At 65.7% G+C, this 15,274-nt stretch overlaps 1 protein-coding gene across 4 annotated transcripts in view; it reads right to left on the reverse strand.

Annotated features, from left to right (window-relative positions):
* SPNS2 (SPNS lysolipid transporter 2, sphingosine-1-phosphate) overlaps window positions 1-14,979 on the reverse strand; it is a 26,035-nt gene extending 11,056 nt beyond the window's left edge. For all 4 annotated transcript variants that reach the window (XR_013376683.1, XM_077893172.1, XM_077893171.1 and 1 more), the window contains exons 1-2: window positions 14,604-14,979; window positions 4,087-4,152 (exon numbers count right to left, since the gene is read on the reverse strand). Coding sequence is in view for 3 of the 4 variants with exons in the window: in XM_077893172.1 (XP_077749298.1) it covers window positions 4,087-4,152; window positions 14,604-14,964 (427 nt within the window). In the remaining variant the exon portion in view is untranslated. The remainder of the gene's footprint in view (window positions 1-4,086; window positions 4,153-14,603) is intronic.
* Window positions 14,980-15,274: the final 295 nt, after the last annotated feature.

The following is a 15,274-nucleotide window of genomic DNA, read 5'->3' on the forward strand; positions in this document are numbered from 1 at the left end:
GACCTTGGGAACCCCTGGGGGAGTGGGGGGTGGGGGCCTCAGGCCAAGCGCAGCCTAGGAGGGGCTGCCCCAACTCGGGGCCCAGGACCACCCCATGGAGGGTGCTGCACCCGCTGACACTGCCTGCCGGGCTGCACTTGACCCTGCAAGCCCCAGAAGGTGGTCCTGGGGCTGGAGCCGCTGAGGTCTGAGCTGGGGGTCCCAGCCTCCCCCTCCCACCACCCTTGAGCTCAGGTCCGGCCCCCACCTTAGCCTCAGCTGAACCGGGGCTAGTGGACCTGTCATTTGGGGAGACTTGCCATCCTCTATCACCTGTGGGCAGGGAGGGTCACTGGGGCTGGCCGTGCCCACAGGGCATGGACGATGGGGGACCCAGCACTGCCCTGTGTCCACAGCTGGGCGTCCATGGTGCTCAGACATCCCGCAGGAACACAGGGAACCACCCGTCCCGCCCCCGCTCAAGGCCAAAGTGCCAGGCAGTCCTGCAGGCCTCACAGGGTCGGGTTCTGGGCGTCCCTGGGACAGGAGGGCTGGGCCGGACACATGGAGACGGAGCGAGGCCAGGACGCTGCCGTCTGGTTTCAGTCTGAGCTGGCTCTTCCTCTGTCCCCATCCCCGCCCTGGATCGGCCTCGTGACGGCGCCAACCACAGCCCTGCGCTGTCCCCCTGCCCTCACCCGCCACCACCCGTGGCCCCACACGGGGCATCCCCACGCGCGCCTCTTGAGGGGCCCGCCTGCTCTGGAGCCTTCTCTGGCCCCCGGACCCTGAAGTGGACGCGTGTGCAGCACCTGCGGCATGTACTGCCTGCCGCCCACCTCCCCGCCCACTGTGTCCCCCAGGGTCTTCTGATTTGCTAATTCTCTCTCCGACTGGGTCTGAATGTCATGGGTCGGCACACACGTTTCACTGCGAGTGCGGGGTTCAGGTGTGCTTAGGGAGCTCCCCGTGCTCTTGGCGCCGGGCCACTCTCGGGGGGTGCGCTCTCTCTGTGGAAACTGAGCACACGGTGGCGAAGCCCCCAGGGCGGACTCACAGGTACCTGCTCAGGGACAGCTTCTCCGCGCTCCCCGTCGGTCGGCATCCTCCCCAGGGGCTCTGCTCACAGTGGGGTAGCAGCATGTCCCACACGGGCCCCGGGGTCATCGAACCAGAGGGAGCAGCTCCAGACCTGCCTCCACCAGGCCCTCTGTGCAGAAGGGCCCAGAAACCCTCCACGCTCTGCACAGACCCCGCACCAGAGCCGGGATGGACAATAGAAAAGCTGCCACTGGCTGGACACAGAGAGCGGGCCCTGGGTTCTGGGAGGAAACTGAGTCACCCAGGCGAAGCCAGAGGCCAAGGCTGCACCGGGCCGACCCTCAGGGCAGAAACCCCAGAGCCCCGGCGCCTGGCGGTGAGGGCCACGTTTGAGCCGACCGAGTGGCAGCTCTGGAGTGGCATGGCACTGTTCTCTCTCCTTTTTATGTATACTTAAAATTTTTCATCGTAAAATGTTTATAGTAAAAATACCGTAACCAATGCCCGTGATGGAGAGTGGTCCCCAGGTGCCCCACACCGCTTGGCTCTGACACCCGCTCCCCATCCTGCTTCTCGGTTCGGTTCTCCAAACCGGCACCTGGGAATCCCCCACCTTGGCTTTCCAGCTCAGCTACGTGGGCAACGTCTCCCTGGCACATTTTACCCGCTGGGGGCAGGGGAAAGAGGGCTCCCCACATCCACTCCCACAGACGGCCGGACGTCCCTACCCTGAGCAGGCTCTAACCCACCCTTCGGAGCCCCGCACAAACGTCCGCTCCTCGGGGAAGCCTTCTCCACCTGCGGCCAACAGAGACTGGCACTGTGTCCCTGGGTCCCTACGTGGGGGGCCTGGGCAGGGCCTGGGCGTGTTCCGCCTCTACTGAGTGAGGGAATCACGGGAACATGGGGTGGGGCCCAGCCCTGGGCTCTGTGGCGACTCCTGCTGGCTGTGGGGTACAGCCAGCTCCTGGTTTCCCAAAATCTCGAGTGCCCAGCACGGTGACTCCACCACGGGCATGGGCAGAGGCTGGGCCCTGCATCTGTGGGGACTTGGGGCCCAGCTTGGAGCTGGCAGTGTCAGCAAGGGGATGGCCAAAGGCAGGCCCTCCCCCAGTTGGCGCACAAGATTGGGTCCCAGGAGAGCAATGGGGGCAGGTCTGGGCCTGACCGTCACCCTCCGCCACCCCCACCCTGTCTCTGGGTGCAACTCCCCCCCAGACGCACAGACACCCGGCTCTCCACCTGGCCCTTTGATCTGGGCAAACCACAGCACCTGGCTGGCGCCCTCCACCTGGCTCCCACCTTATCAGGGGCTTGGGGAAGAGACAGGTGCCTGGGGCCCCAGCCAATTAGGTGATTGCCTCATTGGCTACTGAGTCACATCCATGTCTAGCTTGCCCAGCGTCTTGGCTCTGGCAGCCAAAGGGGTGAGGACTCTCAGCCCAGCTATGCCCAGGGTGGGTGCTAGGGGAAGGCCACAGGGGAGGCGTCTCTGAGAGACTGAGGCACCAGGTACTGGGACACTGATTGGAGGCCTCCTGTATCACCTCCCCAAGCCAGGAGGATGGTCCCCAGAGGTCCAATCCCAGGCCCCAAGTCACTGTTTCTGTCTCGACCTCTGTCCCCTTGTCTGGGGAGTAAAGCTGCGCACAGAGAGTCTGGGAGGAAGGACCAGACCCAACGATGCCACTGGGTGTTGTGTCCACCTCTGGCCAGGTCGCCAGGGGTCGGGGGGCAGCCACGGCTTCTGTCTCTCAGCCGGAAGGTGGCCGGGGACGCAAGTGCAGCAGCAGGACCATCCGTGGAGGCTCACTGGCCCTGACCTCCCGGGGTGGGTGGTGCAGGAACCTGGGCTGATCTGGCCCCCTGCCTGTCGTCAGCAAGGCCAGGAGTGGGTGAGACTCAGTGCATCCCCGCCCCCCCCCCCGATTCAGGGGGCACAGAGTGGGGGTGCTGGGAGGCTGGGCTCCGTCCTGCCCTCCCTTGCCACCCCCCACCCCATGGTCCAGCTGTGAGGGCAGTTCCCGTGTGCTCCGAGCCCAGGAGGCTGGAGGCGCCTGTCCTGGGTGGGGTGACGTGGGCAGAGGCAGGGATGGGCCACCCTGGGGGCTGGACCACAAGCCTCACCCCTGCCCCAGCTCACCCTGTCTCTGAGCCCGAGACCTTGTCTGGGAAAGCAGCCCAGGCTGCAGGCCTGACCGAGGGGTGAGCTCAGAGGCCGAGGAGGCTGGTGGCTGGCACTGTGCTCCCTGGAATGCCACCCAGACAGGTCAGGCAGGTTCCTGGACAGAGCAGTCCCCTTCCACCCCTCCCTCTGGGGAGAGCTCGGCAGGGGAAGGGGCTCACTCTCTGGAATGCAGACCACGCATTTCCTCCCACACATCTGACCAGGCCTCGAGGCCTCATGACCCAGTGGACGCCGGGGCGAGAAGGAATTGGTGCCAAGGGAACCGGGCCCTCAGCCACAGAGCGAGTTGGGGGCTGTGGGGCGGATCAGCCTGGGGTGGGGAGCACAAGGAGAAATGGGCCCAGGTCAGGGCCGACAGGCTGGGACCCCTGCTCACACCTGCCATACGGCCCCAGCTCAGGGGGCTCAGGACCCCAGGCCTAGCCTACCCCCTACCTCCTCGGCCCCTGCTCTAGGTTTGGAATGGCTGTGGGGCTGAACAAGGGGGTTTCCTGCCCTGACATCTCCGAGAGGATTCCCAGCCTGATGACGATGGGAGGAACGGTGTGGGGGGGTTGCTATGGAGATGGGGTCATCGAGGCGCTGCCAACACCACCCTGTGCACCCCAAGCACTCCCCCCTCCAGTCTTGGGGTAGAGCCTAGACCCACAGGCAGGGTCAGCTCTGGGGCCTGGACTTCTGGCCAGCCTCCCACACGCCCCCCACCCCCCAAGGCTGCTACTGGGCAGCTCGAGGGGACGTGGCGGCCTGGGGAGGCCGCATCCTTGAGGACCCACAGCACAAGGTCATGAGGTCAGACACGAAGCACACGTTCTTCCCAGTGGGTCAGGTCCAGGGGTGCTCAGCAGGCGTGGAGGGGCCTGGGTGGGGGGCCTCACCTGACTGCAGCAAACCAGCGCCTCGATCCTTGACCCCAAAGTGCTGCTGGATGTCCAGAAGGACGCCTGGGAGGAAAGACAGAGGCTGCTTACGTGGGTGCCTGCCCAACCGCCCCCACCCGCCTGCCTCGGAGACCCCAGCCCCAGCCCGGCCTCCTTCCAGCGGCAGGCCCCCTGGCCTGGCTGACAGAGCACCACCGTCCAGTGTGCCCGGGCCACCTGCTACCCTGACCCAGCCAGGCCTCCTGTGCCCACCCCAGAGTCCTGCCTGTCATTTGGCCACTGCGGGGGCCTGAGGTATAGTCACTTGGTCCCCGTGGTCACTCAGTCCCCCATGGTCACTCAGTCCTCCCGTGGTCACTTGGTTCCCCGTGACCCCAGCCCATCCTGGGCCCTGCCCTCGGGGGCACCACAAGGCCCAGAGTGGACTGCAGCCCTGAATCCTGCAAAGGAGCCTTCCAGCCCAGGAGGGGGCAGAGGGTCATAAGCAGTGCTACACCTACTCACCCCTGTGCATGCACAGGTACACGGGTGCCATGCTCACCAGCCAACCTGGGACACTGACCGGCTCGTGGAGGGATGGCCACCCCTGGAGGCCATGCCCGCCCCTCTCCCAGGTCCCTCAACTCTGCTGACCCGCTGGGACTTTGCGTGTGTGTGGGGGGGGGCGGGGGTAGGACTCAGGGTGTGAGGGACACCTGAAGTCAGACCCCTGGGCCCTGCCTCTCCCAGAGCATGACCAGGGCTCCCAGCATGGCCCACAGGCACCAGGGCCCTACCTCCACCCACTCAAGGGTAGCAGGGCTGGCTCCCCGACCTCGACCACCAACCATCTGCCCCCAGAAGGGATGAGGAGGAAGGAGTAGCGGAGGGGGCTAGGCCCCAGAAGCCCCTGCACAGGGGACAGAGCGGGGACAGGACCTGCCTTCACGGCCTGGAGCTCCTCATGATGGCGAGGTGACCCCAGGAGCCCGGGACTGTTACCCCCGGACATGCAAGGAAACTGAGGCATGACAGTCTGTGCCCACCCAGGTCACGCAGCAGGGAAGGGGGGAGCGGCCCCGCCCGAGGCTCCCCAGGGCCTGACCCACCTCTGTGCAGCAGGATCCGCGGAATTATCATAATGAAGAGGCTGCTGAGGCCCGTTAACAAGTTAATAACTGGATGGCCACGGAGGGTGGGGGGCAGGGCCCCCACGGGGGACTGTATAGACTGCACCCTGGCCACCCTGGGGAGCCCCCCCACACACACACTGCCGGCCCCACGGCCCGAGGCCCCCACACCCCTCTGCTCACACCCCTGGGTCTCCTCCAACGGGGAGGGTGGCAGGTGACCCCACTTCTAGGACACCTCCCGCCCCCCACGCCACGCCCCCGACATCCACTCAGGGGGCTGGGCTTCGTCCAGAGGCTCCTGCAAAACTCGAATCAGGTGCCTCCTCCTTCGGGAAGCCCTCCCTGGCTTCTGCCCCTCCCATCGCCCTCAATATGTCAGGGGCCCCCACGCTCCCCCCGTCCACCGTCGGGGTCACAGTGGACACTGGCCACGGCAGGGGTCATGAGTTCTATGGGGATGACACACGTGAGGCTCGGCGAATGGATTTCCATCCCCGCCCCGACGTCTGCCCTGCGCAGCGGCCCCAGGTGACCCAGTGGACCAGGCCCACACCTAGACGAGGTCTCCCACCCCGCACACACCTGACCGTGTGGCCCCAGCCCAGGCCCTGCCCACAGGTGGATGGCTGAGTAGATGCTGAGTGCCCCCCATAGCAGGTGGAGCCACAGCAGATCGCAGTGGGTCGTCTCCAGGACCCAGGGCAGAGGCTGTTGCCCGGCAGGTGTGGTTACAGAGGGGTGCAGCGGGAAGGGGGCAGGAGGGTCCAGGAGTGCCGCCCCCCCCCCACCCTGGGTGCCTGTCCACATCTAACAGGGCCATGAGTCTGCAGTCACCATAGGCCAGTGCTGGGCAGCCCGGCAGGTCACAGTGGTCAGCGTGAACCCACTGCCTCCCCGGGGGGGCACACCGTAGCCCTGACGGCACACGCTCCGCCCCACAGCCTTTGGTGACCGGTGCTCGCCTGTGCCTCCAGGAAACTTCCCCTGACCTCCTCAGACCCATTTTTCCCACATCCGGATAGATGTCCCAAGAACGGCTGAGCCAACCAGACCCTGAGGCAAAGGATGCTTGGGATGCACCTACCCCAGCACCCTGGGGGCCTGTGCCCACAGCCCGAGCTGCAGGATGCGCCTTCCCCAGACACTGGGGCCATCGGGCCGTTCTCCCTCCAACCAGCCAGGAAGGGGCTGGGGCCGCAGGCGGCTGTGACCCACTGGCCGCTGGCTTGGGAAGCATGTGTCACAGCCGCGCACGGCGTCTCGGGTTTTCCTCTGGGCTCCCGCCCGGCTCGGCCCACGTGCCCCTCCCTTCTTCCCACCGCAGCCTTATTTTTAGCCTCTTTCCTGCAGGCTGAGGTTTGGTGGGTCGCAGGACGGGCCTCCCACCCAGAGCGGCCTCCCAGGCGTGCACACCGGCCACGGCGGCCGTCCCGCCGCTCCGACCCTCAGCGCGTCCTGTTCCCGGCGCCAAGGAAACACTGTGGATGTGCTCACCAGCTGACCCCAGTTATACCCCTCCCCGGCCCCTCTTGTCCAAGGCCCATGGCCCCGCTGTGTCCTGGGGATCCTGCGGCGCCCCTGGCTCAGCCTCATCTGCCCCCTGAACACCAGCCCTCAGGTGTTCTTTGCTCCCACCCTCACCCCTCTCGTCCTGACCTGTCCCCCCTGACCTCTCCTATCCTCACCCCTCCCATCTTTACCTGTCCCAATCTGACCTCTCCGTCTTCACCCCTCCCATCCCCACCTCTCCTGTCCTCACCTCTCCATCCTCACCCCTCCCGTCCTGACCTCTCTTCCCCATTGCTCCCCTCAAACCACCCCCGCTGCAGCTTAGCCCTACAGATTTGCTACCCGCTCAGAGTCCTAGCCCCCTGACGGCTCTCACCACACCACTCAGGCCAGGGTCGCCCCTCCCAAGGCCCCTCTGCAGCCTGACCTCTTGGACACCGATCTCCTGTGTCCCAGGCTGGGGCTCAGAGTCACCAGAGCTGGTGTCAGCAATGCTCCCAACAACAATGTTCCCTGGATGAGCTTGCTGAGTGTGACCATGGCCATACCCCCAAACGAAGCCCAGATGTGCAGCTTGGAGGCCTCCATGCCCAGCTCTGCACAACTGCCCATCTAGGCTGAGGCCCCAGGAGTAACAATGTTGTGGCCTGGCTGGTCCAAGGCCTCTGGGACGGGCATGTCCCCACCTGCAGGCCCCCAAGTTCCTCCTCTGCAGCTCTTGGTGAAGAGGGGCCTGTAACCCGGAGAGCTGGCTGCTCACAACACTCCCGAGGCCCCCACTCCACCCCTGCTAGGCCCTCATGACCTCGGAGAAGCGCGTCCACCTGCTGATAGGGTACAGGCCTCACTAAGACCAAAGGGACACTTACACTGGCCTGGGGGCCCAGCCCAGCCTCAGATGTGACCTGAGGCTTCTCCCTGCCCCGTCAGCCGGGCAAGGCACCCCCCAAACACAGGCGTCATCACCCCATGCGCACCCTGCCTCCTTCAGAGCAGCATGGGCAAAGCAAGACCATCTGGGCTCTGATCCTGGCTCCTCCACGTGCCCTGCTGGGTGACCTTGGGTAAGTGACTGGACCTCTCTGTGCTCATGTCCTCCTGTGTCTGTGTCCTAACTTTAAGCCCTGCTTCCTGTGCTTGTGAGGTCTGAATGGGTTAATCTGCATAAAGTGCTTAGCAGGCAGGTAATCAATAACTGGCGGGTCCCACGGCCACGGCCAGGGCATTACGCATGCTCCTACCTCCCCGGGCTTTATGTCCACACCGTGGGGCTGCACCAACGGGGCCCAGGGACGACAGGGACAGGCCTGCCTGGCCATGGTGCGTCTGGGTCTGAGGGATGGGGTCCTCCGCGAGGCCTCAGAGACTGCCTGCCCTGGAGGAGTCACCCCTGTCCCTCGCTCAGCCACAGCTCCCACCCTGGTAATTACAGGAGCCTGAGGGCCCGGCTCTGCTGACCGGGCTCTGGATGGCGAGGGCTAGCAGCCACAGCCCGGCCCCACTGGCACCGCCTCCCCACCTACGGGCATCGGCCACGGCCTGGGGATAAGCTGAGTGACCTCCAGAAACCCCGGGTCCCTCCTGGGCACCTCAGATTGACCTCTGGGAGCGGCCCAGGGTCCCCGCCTCTCAGTCACAGTCATCAGACAAGCACCCATGTACACCCACCCCTGCTGCACCTGGCAGCAGGTCATGTCACCTGGCAGATCCAGATTGTTAAGGTTACAGAGGATGAGGGTGAGGCCCTGTATCTTCTCCTGAGGACCTAGACTCCCAGCTTGTACCCCAAAGAACACCCCCTCCCTGCAGGTCGGAGAGAGGAGCACCCCCAGGCCCTCGGGCTCAGAGCCCCCCCCTCCCTGCAAGTCTCTGTGCCCAGAGTGGGCGGGGATGGGCAGCCTGGCCTCTGCCCACGGCTCTAGTCTATCATTTGGGGCCGGCTTTCCTGGAACCAGACTCGGCCTCAGTAATTTGGGGGCTCTGGACAGACACTCCTTCCCCAACGTGCCCCCCAGGTCCCCCCCCCGCCCCTGGTCCTGCCCTGGCCTGGCTTGGGACTTCCCCTGGACCCCCAGGGCTACCCTTATCATGACTTGCAGACCTAGGATGAGTCCGGGGCACAGGGGAGTGATAAGACCTCAGAGCAGCAGGGCCTGACCCCTGGGTACACAGCCCTCTCCCCCTGAGCTGGCTCCTGCTCCTGCCCTCCTAGGGGGCAGATGGACACTCGGGCTGACGTGAAGAGGCCTGTGTCCCCCCACTCACCCAGCAAAGCCCTGGCCTGGCTGCTGACACAGCGAGTGACCATGGAAGTCTGCCACTCCCAGCACGGTGCTGGACAGTCTGCGAGGCCTGGGCAAGCTCCCTGCCCCCCGGGACCCCGTCTGTGGACCTTGCAGTGGAGGGACCCTGAGTCCACGTGGAGCTACCCATTCACGGGGTGCCCAGCCTCGCCTGGCCTCCAAGCTCTGGCAGACGCCTCCTCCCGCTGCCTGCCTCAGCCACCAGCTGCCAGGACAGGGCCAGGGCCAGGCCCAGTGCGAGGACACCAAGTGGACGCTTCACACCGCCCCGCGGCATGGCCTGGCACGAGACCCACGGAGGACACCAGGCAGTAGCTGCAGCAGGCTGCTGACCCTATAGGGGCCATTCTGCCCAGTGTGGGGTGAAGGGACCCCCCCTCAGGGCTCGGGCTGAGGGCTGAGCGGTGGGCCCACACGGACCATGTCTCCCATCTCCCTCCCCCAGCCCACTGTGTGCCCAGCCCCAGCAAGCGTCATCAACCTACCAATGCCTCTTGGCCTTGAAGGTCGGGCAGAGTCAGGCAGGGCTGGGTCAAGCCAGCTGGGCCACTGAGCAGCTCAGTGAAGGTGATGCCTGGGCCAGTCTCCCACGTGTCTGGGGGAGGATGGGACTAGGCCCACAGAGCAGGGGGAGGCTCCCTGGAGGGATGGCCAGGCAGCACCCACTGAGGACTGGCAGGGGACACTGTGGCTGGCCGCCTGGCCCAGCATCCTGAGGAAGGGGCCGCAGGCAGCACTGGAGCGCAGCAGACAGGGGTTCCTGACACTGCAGGCCACACACTCCCGGGGAGCAGGGTCCCGACCATGGCGAGGGAGGAACAAGACAATCAATTGTGCATTCAGGGCCCAGAGAGGTCAGGATCTGCCTCAGGTGACACAGCACAGTCTGGCACAGCCAGGAACAGGGCGGGCAGTGGGAAGCGCGCTCAGGGTCCGGTACGGCCCTCTCTGCCCCGCTCCCATCCCTCCTGCCCGCAGGCCTTCAGGCCCCCACACCCAGGCAGAAACAAAGGCCGCTTCCTGCCGGGAATGAGGAATGATGGGAGCTCCTCCTCTCTGAGCTGCTGGGTCCAGGATGTAACTAACTGGCAGCCTCCCGCCCCTCACAGAAGGGTAAACTAAGGCACAAGCCACCCCTAAGGCCCTGGGTCCCAGACCAAGGTGGCACATTTCAAGGCCAGCAGCACGGCTGGGAAGTTCCTCAGAGGCAGCTGCTGGCCCTGCAGGCCGCCTGGCTGCTCACCTGGGCGCTGGCCGCCACACAGGCACTCTGGAATGTGGCCCTGGGACACCCGCCTGCCCAGAACTCAGGCATCGCTGACGTGGCCATGGCAGTGGCTGGGGCAGGACCTCTAGCAGTGACCAGGCCAGCTGAGGGGCAGGGCTTTGTGGGGTAGGGGTGTGTGACTACCCTCCCTGAGAAGACAGCCCCCAAGCTGGGAGCCTGACCTGCTTCCACCCCAGGTGACCCCAGAACAGACTTCTGCCTCCCCATCTGCCAGCTTGAACAGCCTCATCAGGCATGCCTGACCCCAGGCCAGGAGGCCCCACACCAGCTCTGGGATGCAGGCGTGCCGGGAGGGGACCCTGTCCTGAGCTCCCCTCTGACACCAGACCAGGAGCCCCTGCCCCGGCTCAGGGGTGCAGGAATGCTACGAGGGGACCCCATCCTGCCCAACCTGTGATCCCCCTGTGCTCTGCTCTCCCAGGCTTGTGTTAGTGAGCAGTTGCCATGGACACCGGTCTCACTTCTTTGGCAGGAAGGGCTCCCCCAGGGCAGGGCTGTGCCTCTCCTCACCTCCCCTCACCAGCCCCCACCTTGGCCAAGTCCAAGTGCCCCCTCCATCAGCCACGGGCTGGATAAAAGGAAAAGAACACGGGCTCCCAGGAAGACATAGGTACCCCCGACCCAGGGAGGGGTCTCAGCCCTTGAGGGCCATTCCCCGCCTCTGCCAACGAGGCCTACGCCAGCCTCTCCTGCTGGGCCCGGCACCAGGAGCAGCACGATGCCACCTACACCCGCGGTTCTGGTTCCAGTTTACAGATATTACAGATGGAGGAGTGGGAGCTGGGGGCAGAGGCACCACTGGGGGCGAGTCCCCGAGACCCTGGCCAAGGTGCTCCCCCATCGACCTGAGCTAGCAGCCTGGGCTGGGATCCAGGTGCTGCATGGGTGGCTGCCCAGTGGGGAGCATGGGCAGGAGCATCCAGGTGCTGCATGGGTGCCCCTGCCCCGGGGGAGCTCCATCTGCCTCCGTGCAACTGAGCTGAAGTCCCTGCAGGTGCTCGGGGGGAGCGCCTGCCCCGGCCAGAAGCAGGGGTCTGCGTGTCCACCTCAGTGGACAGACCAGGGCCCAGGTGGGGCGGGGCTCTGCTCTCCTCTGCTCTCCTCTGCTCCCTGCTGCCCGGGGAGCTTGAAGGGTGCCTGTGTCCTCATCCGCACAAGGCAATGGAGAGAAGCATCTAGATTGGTTTCTGGGCTGCTGCAATTTCATCCAATTGAAGACATGCTGCGGGAGCCAGGCCCAGCCCTCCTCACCTGCTTCTGAGGCCTGCTGCCCTCAGGGGGTTCTCATGGGGAGGAGGGGAGGCCCTAATTAGCTGGGAATGCTGGGCAGAGGCAGAAGCTACCTCATTCCATCCTGGGAACTCCAGGTGCTGGCAGCGAAGGGAGGGGTTCTCAGAGGAACCTGCAAGTGACCTGGGAAGGGCCCCCGGCCAGGCCCAGCCTATGCAGAGGTATGGAGGGGAAGGCGGCTGATACCAAACAGCTGTCCTGGGGTCTGCCCATCCCAGGCGCCTGCGAACACCCCATGTCCTCTGCTACACCAGGAGGCGGAGAGGAGTAAGTGGTAACCCCAGAGGGTGCAAGTGACACTCCCAAGGTCACCCAGCCAAGAAGTTGGAGAGCCTGACTCCAATGCCGGCATCCAGCATCAGGTCTGTGCTGTCTACTACAGTGACCCCACCACCGTGACTGTGGCTGCCACCGTCCGAAATGTAGCTTAGCCCCCCCAGGACGTGAGCTGTAACTGCAGAGCTTGCGCGGGGGTTCAGAAGTGCGAATGAAAGACAAGAGCAACACAGCCCGTCAACAGCCTTTATGTTTGATCACGTGTCGAGTTAGTTCAATATATTGGGATGAGTGAGGTATATTAATTCATTTCACTTATTTCTTTTCACTTTTCCAACACGGCCCCTAGAAATATTTAAGTTATACATGTGGCCTGCATGATACTCCTTTCGGCCAGAGCTTGTCTACACCACAGAGAGAAAGGGACGGGGTGGATTTAAAGAAAGAGAATGAACTTCTCTTGATCTTGGATGACGGAGCCAAGGCCACCCAGCAAGGGCCTCAGGGGCCAGGTGGGTAGCCACCCGGGGTGGGGCTGCATCCCCCCCCTCCTGAGTCCCTGCCCCTCAGGCCAGGCCAGCAACAGGTGGACTCGGTCTGAGGATGACCACTCCCCTGCCCTCCCCGCTACCCTCCAAACACACCAAGCTGTAGTCGTTGTCATGGAGACGGTACATCTTCCTAAAAGCTGAACTTGGGTGCAGGGGCGTGGGGGAGCCTGCCACAACAGAGAGGGAGAGGGAGCCAGGCTTATCCGGAGAGGAAATCTGCGTGTGGGGGAGGGGCGGGGCCTGGGCCTGGGCTTGGCCTCCCGGAGGGATGCACAGCCCGGCTGCTGTTTGCACAGGGCCTTCCGGGCCTTCCTCCCTGCCACCCCAACGCCCCTCCCAGCCACCACCTCCATCCCCACTTGCCGATTTACTCGAAATCTCATATCTCATGCTCCCATGCGGACTCTGCGACCCAAGGAGGTCTGGGGGAAGATAAGCTCAGGCCTCCCAGAGCCCACCCCTCCCCTCAGTCCCCCGGCGGAGTCAGTGTAATGGGGGGGAGGGATGCAGTCTCGGGCCAGTGTAAGTGCTACAACTCCAGGAGCGGCACCGTTCATGGTCCGACTGAAAGGTGGGGGATCTGTTCCCAGCCCCAGGCTTGCTGGTGGCCCTCCTCTGCACGCCCCAGACCATCCTGGGCACAGGCTGCATGGGGCCTCCATCTCATCTGTATACACAAGTCCATTTTGCACTGACCATTCATTCCCAGCATTCTTCTGAGTTCTCCCTGTGTTAGGGTGACACCTTGGCTCCCAGGTCGTGGGCAGCATGGCGTGTGCTGCTACCCTTGGGTGGTCCTGAGTGTTCCTGCTCAGCAGACCAGACACAGCCTCCTGGGCACAGCCCAGCTCAGACACTGCTGCCACCGGTACCCATTTCCAACTCCCCGCAGCAGACAGAACACAGAGCCAAGGGGTTTAGAAAGTGGGATGGTGTGGGGGTGGGGGGTGCTCCACTGGAGTTCTTCCCTTCTACTTGACACAAAATCCTGCTCAACAGAGGATGCTGAGACCAGGAGAAGGGAAGGGGACCCAGGGGGCACATGGCTGACCCAGGGTCCTCCTCTCCCAGTAGCTACAAAGTTCTTTTTACAGACTGTCCAAAATTCCTTTTTTTTTTTTTTTTCAGTTGTTCCAGATTTTGCTAAGCTGTGGTTAGGCAGGTTCTGGGCCAGCGAGCTGTGTACAGTCTCTGCTCTCCATGGGAGCCCCCCCTCAGCCTGGCCAGAGGGCTTTTCTCTCAAGGTTACACCTGGAGGCAGCTCAGTCCCCGGAAACGCCCCGCTCCCAGATCCCTGAAAACTGGGGGAGGGGGAGCGAGCCCCCGGAACCCCAGAACCTCAGTCCACTGCCTGGCAAACTGGGACGCAGACCCGAACGCAAGCTGAGACTGGCCCAAGGTCACACACCAGGCAAACGAGCAGCACATCTGGGACTAGAAACCAGCTAGTCTATCGACCCCTACCCCATCCGCAGGGATGCCCGCACGGGACGAGACGGCCCCTTGGCAGCCCCACGGCCCGCGCCCTACCCCAGGCTCCAAGCGCCAGGGAGCAGGGGGAGGCGTCCTCAGGCCCCGAGCCAGGGCCAGCTGCAAACCGCATCCCGGGTCCCCAGGCGCCGCGGACCCGCCCCGCCCCTCCCTCCGCTCCCGCAGCCCCGAGCCTTTGTCAGCCACGCGCTCACACGGATCCGGCCGCCCGCGCGCACCCGGCTCCCCGCGCACACCCGCAAGGGGCGCGCGCACCCGCCGCTTGCACGCAGGGGAGAGCGGGCGGCGGAGGAAGGAAGGAACTGCCCCGCCGCGGCCCGACACACCGCCTTGGCTGGGGGAAGGGGAAGGGGAAGGGAGGCCCGGGAACCTGAGGCTGGGGCGGGAGGGGCGCGGAGGGGACTGTCGGAGAGCAGGACAACGGATGGGCCGTCAAGGGCTGGCGAGGACGCGGGGCTACTCCAGGGATGGGGACTCCTCCAAGCCCTGGCCCTGTGGGGCGGAGGGAGTGCAGGGGGCGGTCCCCGGGTTGGGCCCGCGACTCCCCGGGCATCCTTGCCCCGCTGCGTCCGGGCAGAAGGCCCTGAGACCCCGACGGAAGGCTGAATACCGGAGGCCCCGGGACCAGAGGCTTCCCGGGGTTCCTCCAGGCGCGGGGGGGGGGGGTCTCGGGCTGGGCGGGGCACCCGCTCACCTGCCACGGTGTACCTGTCCAGGTAGTTGAGCACGTTGCCCAAGCTGAGGATGGCGGCGGCGGCCCCGCGCCCGCGGCCCGAGCTGGCGGGTTTGGGCTGTTGAGCGCCGGGGCCCTTGGCAGCGGCTGCGCAGCCGGGGGCGCCGGGGGGTCCAGACGGGGCCCGCCTCACGCTGCCCGACAGCGTCTGCACCTCGTCGTCGGCCACCGCCGCGCCAGCAGCGCCCACCGCCCGCGCCCCGCAGCAGCCGCCGCCTCCAGCCCCTCGCTGCGCCCCCCGGCGCCGGCGCCGCCGCTCAGCGTCCGCCTCCTCCTCCTCCGCGCCGCCCGCCGCCGCCGAGGCGCATTCCAGGCACATCATGCCTGCCGGGGCGGGGGCCGGGGCGGGGGCCGGGGCCGGGGCCGGGGCCGGGGCCGGGGCGGCGGGGGGCGCGGGGGGCGCGGGGCGCAGCCCAGGAGCCCTCAGTGCGCGCGCGCGCCGCGGAGCCGCCTCTGCACCATCCCGGCCGGCCGTCGGCTCCTGCGCTCCGGCCCGCGATCCGCGCTGCGCCGCCGCCGCTCTGACAGCTGCGGCCCGGCCCGCCCGGCCCGCCCCGCCCCCAGCCGGCGCCCAATCGCGAGCGGCTCAGCCGCGGCCCCGCCCCGCACGTGCTGCCCGGGGCCGCCGACGG

Source organism: Canis aureus, chromosome 3 (genome assembly GCF_053574225.1).
Source record: "Canis aureus isolate CA01 chromosome 3, VMU_Caureus_v.1.0, whole genome shotgun sequence".
Lineage (NCBI taxonomy): Eukaryota > Metazoa > Chordata > Mammalia > Carnivora > Canidae > Canis > Canis aureus.